General features: G+C 39.7%; 1 protein-coding gene across 1 annotated transcript; it reads right to left on the reverse strand.

Moving 5' to 3' along the window:
- Positions 1-899: 899 nt before the first annotated feature.
- On the reverse strand, positions 900-4,537 carry HN1L (hematological and neurological expressed 1-like). Its single transcript, XM_010085288.1, has 4 exons — positions 4,396-4,537; positions 3,765-3,907; positions 1,820-1,865; positions 900-1,078 (listed from the first exon to the last, which is right to left on the reverse strand). Exons 1-4 carry the CDS (start codon positions 4,460-4,462, stop codon positions 900-902), a joined length of 435 nt encoding a protein of 144 aa, XP_010083590.1. The 5' UTR covers positions 4,463-4,537.
- Positions 4,538-6,893: the final 2,356 nt, after the last annotated feature.

The following is a 6,893-nucleotide window of genomic DNA, read 5'->3' on the forward strand; positions in this document are numbered from 1 at the left end:
TAATTCTCCATGGTAACGGCACACTAAGTTGTTTCTGTTCAAAGACTGCCATAAAGATATCATTTGCAGACACATCTTTACCACAAAGTGTGCAAGCACTCAACTAAATAAAAGCCTTCTAGAAGCACCTACATGAAACAGTATGTTGGACTGATATTGTCACTTGTCAACAGCTAGTCATAGTAATCAGCAGATTACTGAAGGCATCAGAAAGGCCTGATTACTCTGGGGAGAGAAAGAGCATTTATTTATTAATATATGAGGGTCTGTGAGTATAAAAGAAACTTTCAGCATGTTTCGTCCTTGTATCAACAATCACGTGCTGCGAAGTAAGAACACAGAAAAAGAGAACCGAAGACTGAAGACGCTCAAAACCACAGTAGCACTGCTTGTTCCAGTGGAACATATTTACATTGAAGCGACTGCAAGTCAACGCACTGTGAAGCTGCTTCCTCTTGCCTAGAGAAGAGCACAGCCTACCCACTGTGCTTCAGAATCGTTCAGATGTGACCTCCAGGTCCCTACCCATTCGCAATGCCCTATGTGTTAACTGCATGGATAAGCCTGACTCCACAGGAGTGTCCTGAGCCACTAGCTAGCAAAGAACCTAACAGTCTGATAAACTCACCACAAAGTAGCACTGATCTTTCACAAAGTTACACTAATGTCCCCCTCTGCCATCCACCCAGGCAGTCCAATACTCACATCTTCCACAGGGCACCCTTTCCCTCCCCAGCCCTGCCTCCCCAAATCATCAGGTTTTCCTGCCTACGTGCTTTAGCATAACCCTCATCCATCTGCCCAAGAATCTATCCACAAACAATAGTCTATAAACTGACCTCGCAACCACAGACAAGAGTTTCTGTGCGGACTCCGTTAGTGAAAGTGAACAGGCGACCCTAATAGAATGCAATACTGGATTTCCCCCCCGGTGGATTGAGAACTTTGTTGTGCGAGCGTGGCCTTGGCCCTAATCGGGGCTCGTGATTGTCTATCTTGGGTTCTGGCTCCTTGCATCGCTCCTCTTTGCCCGGATCTTTTTTCTCACCTCCATCTTCCAGCTGTGGTTTGATATTTTCTGTAGTTGAACAAAAAGAAAAGTTATTAGATCAGCTTGCTATTTTGTAGTGCACAAAGTGCCTCATCTTCTGTAGGCTGCATTATTTCCCATGCCTCCCATCCATAGCACACTAAGGTTTCTCTATATCTGTTCATTTTTTGCTGAAGGAAACAGGTGCTGAGGAAGAATTTCACTTTTCATAACAATTCCTCTCTTCCTTCAGCAATCCTTCTAACAAGGATACGTAGGCTAAGCGATATACCCTCAGAATTACGTTGTCAGTTTCAGGCAATTCAGAGATGCAACATACCAATGAATTCTTTCATACTGAGCAGCGTTCTGGTCATTCTTTTAACAATAACTAGCTGAGCAATAATACATTTTGTCAGTCAGTTATTTACAACTACAGCAGGCCAACATTACACACTTGAAAGAGATGTCAAGGGCGGAAGAAGCAATCTGATAGGATGTTTTTCTATATATACAGATTCCTTATATAACTAAATATACACACATGGTAACAAGCCAAGTATATACACACACATAGTATCAAGAGTATGCCTGGGTGTTCTGCTTAATAAGATGAGAGAACCATGTCCCTGAGACAGGTGATTAAACCTCTGACTAACAGAAGGAAAACTTCTCAGTTATATTATCCTAAACACCAGCCTTAGTCTTATGTTTTTAAGAGGAACCATAAGAAACTATTCCTCAGAGCTTATCTTAAAGAGAACAGAGAAAGGAATTTATCTTGCTGACCTTCTAGCTTCTTTGGGGTTTCATCTTCTTTCAAGACAATGTGATCCTGCAAAGAAACCAAAAACTATCTTAGTGTTATTATCGATCTCAAACAGTAACTGTCACAAAATCCTTCAGAAAGTTCTGCTTTGTTTCTGATCTAAATTTTTACATTTATCACCGTAAAAGCCAACAGCTGCAGACACTGTGTGCAGCCCTTCATTCACTCCACCGCTACATACTCCCAAAAACAGAGGCAGAAGATAACTCCCATGTTACGTCAAGGTATGTATCTCAGGTAATTCACGGACATATGGATGAAGATGTTACAGTAGTTCATTAGAAGCTTAAAACTTTGATAAACAGTTCAGTCCAAAGGTCTGGAATTACCATTCCTGACAAGCACCCACTACCCTCCAGGAGATGTAAAGATTCACAGCTATAACACAAGCAGCCCTTGAGCACCCTATTTTTATTCAGCAATTAGTGTCTTCAGTGAGTAGCCATAGTGACCCAAACAGTCAGGTAATTAAAAAAACCTTTTAAGACCCTTTCCCCAACAATCCCAATTGACTGCCAGAAATACACAGCAATACTTGCTAAAAGCTTACATGTTTTCCCACCCAAGAAATTCAGCTTGCAGTAATTTTTGCAAATACGCTATCTCCTTGCCATCCCAGTACTTCCCACCATTCCAATGCTCTAATTAAATACATAAGAATTTAAGTGTTGTCCTCCACTTAGTCAGGAAATAATACCTTACATTTTTTAAAAAGCAACTAACAAGAATCGTAGACCAGCCCCCTAAAGGGGTACAGAGAAACAAAACAAAGCCCTTTCCTACACCATGAGCATTACTCCTGACAAAACCTAGCTCCCAGTCTTTTTTTTTCTTGCTTTCTTATGACCCAAATCCTGCAAAATACACTCCAGAGTCTGCATAAAAAGTTAAGCAAAAGCACACTACCAGTACTTTCAAATTTATGGTGAAAAAATGAGGAAAAAAAAAAAATCAGTCTAATCTTTTTTTCCTAAAGTTCCAGGAAAAATGAAACTGCTACTAGTTTTTCAGCACAAAGACAGTGAGCTGTGTGTCTTGGGATGTTAAGTTCCCACGCTGTCTGACATGTCAAAAACATTGCCAACATAGTAGCTACTCACTTAATAGTATCTACTTGAAGAGTAAGGCAACAGGTTGTAAATCTGAATATAGGGCATTTGAATACAGAAATAAAGTAATTGGCAATGCATCCTCCTTTTTTCCAAAACCAGATTTGGTCATAAGTACAAGCCTCCCCAACTACTCCACATCCCAGCTTTAAGATCACAAATTAACACCTGATACAGCAAGACACATTTTTGTCTGACACCACAAAATCATGCTGGACCTGACACTCAGAGTTGATTTTGAGTTAGCTTCTTCACTGTCGATCACATAAACTTAGTCTCCTGCTAAAGCGCTTTCATGTTCAACACAGACACATATTTAAGGCTGGTAAAGAGCACAGCCAGGCCACATGCAGATTTATGACTGTAGCTCACTGGTGTTCACTGACTTTGCAGAGTTGGCATCAAGATCGCTTCTGCCAAACTGCAAAATAAAGAGAAGTATCTTCTCCCTGTATAGGTTAAATGCCTCTTGGCTATGTGCCAAGAGCTCCAGCTGTCCCTCACTTACAAACAGGACCAAAGGCTTTGGAAACATTTTTTTCTCTTCTTTAACACACATCTGCAGTCTAATTAATAGTTTTACTGCAAGCTACAGAGTTTGCCGAGATCTGATATAGCAAAAGTAACAAGCTACCAAAAAGAGACTTCGGGAATAACCATCTAATTTGAGGTGACCCTATGCATAATTCAGGTGCGTCATCTTAAAAAGAATCCAGGAATCGCATTGTGACAAGACTGTAAGATGACTCACTGCGTTGATAGCTTCTTGGTTTGACAGCGATAGAAGTACAAATACCTTAGGCTTGTTTGGGTGTGCTCGCACAACACTGGGAGATACAGGAGACCCAAAGATATCACTTGTCTTCCCACCAGGTGGATTCATGCGTAGACGAGGCTGAGCAGAACTAGACTCCTCAAAAATACCACTTTCTTTTCCCCCTGCAAGGCAGTTGTTAGATTTTTTTTTTTTCTAGATTACATATTTTTATCACATTATATATATAAAAAAAAAAAATTTCAAATATTTCTAGAACCCTACTGCCTGGAGACTTACTTTTGCTTGCCTGAAGATACTAGTTGAAATCCTTTGTTACAAGAATTCACTAGAGGATCACAGATTCACAGCTGTACTCGCTGCAGCTAACTGATGACACAGCTCTAGAACAGAAGCAGTTTCCTTTCATCACTTCCTAGACCTCAACTCAGAAAGAATTAGACTTGGATGATGTGCTAAAAAGTCTGTGAACATGTATCTGAAATATTCATATGTTCAGAACTCTGAATAGATTTACTGTTCAAGCCACTCAATTTGTAAAAACGCAACACAGAAAGACAGACAGATCACAGTGTTCCACTTCAGGAATATGCAACCAGTTCTGTGCTGCAATTCAGAGTCCAGTCAGGCTGAAGGAGGTGGCTGCTCTTACCTGGAGGGTTTGTTCTTTTTGGAATGTTTTGAGGTTCTTCTGGTGCTCCAAAGATATTAGAAGCCATCCTGTGTGGCCTGCTTGAAGAAGAAACTTCTGTACTCCCAAAGAGATTACTAGAACCTCCTCCTGGGGGCTTCAATACCCTACGTTGCAGAATGAGAGAAGCAAGAGACAAAGTTTGTTTGAAACTTACAGCATTCAACATATTTGATAACCTCTCCCCATTCTCCTTTGTCTGTTATGAATAACTATTAGAACTTACTTCAGATAATTCTGCTATGTCCATGAAGCATCTACTTTTCACGAGCTGTTCTAATAAAATGTTCTCAAGCTCAGCACAAATATTGCCAGCCATCAGTCAACTTGATCATTATGTTATCTGCGATAGCTTGCAATGGTCATCACAGTGCCATCAGAACAAATGCCTACGCTGTCATGTTCCAGAAGCAATGGGAGATTAAGACAGGACATATGACTCTGGTTAGTATTTTAAAAATAACCATTACAGAAGCAGACTTTCTGCTAAACTGCACCCAACAGCTTCTCATCTCTGATACAATTCCAACCCATTGACTTTTAAATAAAAGCAGACATTTCATAACTACTAAAAAATTTGCTAGTTTCAACCATCAGTTTTCATATTCGCTGCTGTGGAGTTAGAATGGAAAGGTGGAATGCCAGAAGCCAAAATTTTAGTGGTCAAATCCATTAAGACCAAAGCTCTGCACCAGAGATATATCAAATGGATCCTCATAAAACTTGGAAGTTACAACAGAAATGGACTGACTTGTTGAAAAGCTACCAAAAGGAATGCTTGTCCTTGAGTTGTATGTCCACAGTTACTACCTATGCCTTGTTCAACGGGCTTTAGGTCCTGTCCTGAAAAGGAACTGAACCACTACTTGGGAGTACAATCAGTGGAAGTAGTTGGAAAACTAACAGAAAAAGCATGGGAAAGCAACGAACACCTAGGTATCAAAACCAATCTTTACAGTAATGCCTGCTTGACCAATTTCCCACAATCTTAACAGCTAAGCCAGAGGAGCAGCTGAGTTGTACCTCAAAAAAAACCTGATCGGGAACCTAAACTAATTTTTACTTTTATACAAAAAGAACAGTTATAAATCGCAAGATCTTTATCCCACTCTACCTGAACAGAATTCAAACATCAGTAAATCAATACAACACATTCCGTTCATAGATCTGTGACAGAAGCAAGATCTCTCAGGTTAGATAGCTGCCAGGCATAAAAAAAAGGTTCCTCTCAGGGCCAAGATCTACTCCAATTTAAGATTTAATTTCACAAAAGTAGAGATATGTGGCTGCCCTGTCAGAAAATGAGCTGTGTCAGCATTTCAGATCTCAAGACGCAGAAAGCATCTTTTAGTCCAGGAGCAGTTTATACCCTCAGAGAGACTGTCTTTACTGTCCGATTTCAGTATTTTAATACTTAGTATGACTGTGGATTTAATGAATGCCTTTAGCTCGAGGGAGTGACTAGAATGTCAGTAGACAGGACAACAGTCTTATCCACCGCACAGGTTAAGATCATATCTGAGCAGAAGGTTTATTTACAATTTAGTGTCCAATAGACTACAGATCCAACTATAGGATCTCTGCATATCTTAGAAGATCTAAAACTGCTATTAAAACAGACACCATGTACGCAAATTATGTTTTGATCATCCCTAACGGTCCAGAAACCATGAGGCAGTTTAAAGCATTTAAACTTGGGAGATGGAAAGAAGTAAAAAGGGAACAATCAAATAAAACCTAGAGGAGTTTGGGAAGCAGCTCCTGCTAAAAGAGTAGGCCTGCTACTGTCCCTCATATAATTTAAGTAATTTCTGACTTGAACCATTCTTTTAATCTATTTTTTAAACGCATCTAGTCTTTCTTGAGTTCTAAGTATACTATCAAAGAGACTGAAAGGTAGAGTTTACACAGATGGAGTTTCTTACATTATAGATTCACTCAGTTTACCATGCTGATATCTTAACGCACACCTACAAGTGTAGGAGGGAATTACAAAATAACCACATTCAGATTCTTTTGGTTTAAGAAAAACAACCAGTCAGAAGAATCAAATTACTTCTCATTCCTGCAACTGGATTTAAGATCCATTACAGAAAAAAATTCTAGACAAACCCTATTTTAAGATTAAAGGTCTTTATATTTCAGTTAACAAACTTAATTAAGCATCAAAAGGAATCCCACAGTGATTACCTTCTATTGTCATTTTCAGCTCAGTATACATCCTAAGAAAACCCTACTGTTGCAATGAATAAGTCAGAAGCATCACTTGAGGTGCTCACAAGACACATTGAAATCAGGGCAATAGGTGACCTTTCCTGCCAGCATCCTCCAAAAGAATGTCTTGACTCCACATATACAAAGTGGATTTGCCTCCTCAATATCAGAGACTTTTAATTGCTAGGAACCTCACAATATTCACAGAACCATGGCACGGTTTGGGTTGGAAGGGACCTTAGAGA

The sequence above is a fragment of the Pterocles gutturalis genome, unplaced genomic scaffold (genome assembly GCF_000699245.1).
Source record: "Pterocles gutturalis isolate BGI_N339 unplaced genomic scaffold, ASM69924v1 scaffold48765, whole genome shotgun sequence".
Taxonomy (NCBI): Eukaryota; Metazoa; Chordata; class Aves; order Pterocliformes; family Pteroclidae; genus Pterocles; species Pterocles gutturalis.

What these genes read in the sequence shown, in the direction of transcription:
- HN1L (XM_010085288.1), bottom strand. Translation starts at nt 4,462, where the DNA reads ATGGCTTCTAATATCTTTGGAGCACCAGAAGAACCTCAAAACATTCCA. An exon ending in AAAAAGAACAAACCCTCCAG is followed by an intron (nt 3,908 to 4,395) that starts GTAAGAGCAGCC and finishes ACTGCCTTGCAG; the next exon opens with GGGGAAAAGAAAGTGGTATT. An exon ending in CACACCCAAACAAGCCTAAG is followed by an intron (nt 1,866 to 3,764) that starts GTATTTGTACTT and finishes GTTTCTTTGCAG; the next exon opens with GATCACATTGTCTTGAAAGA.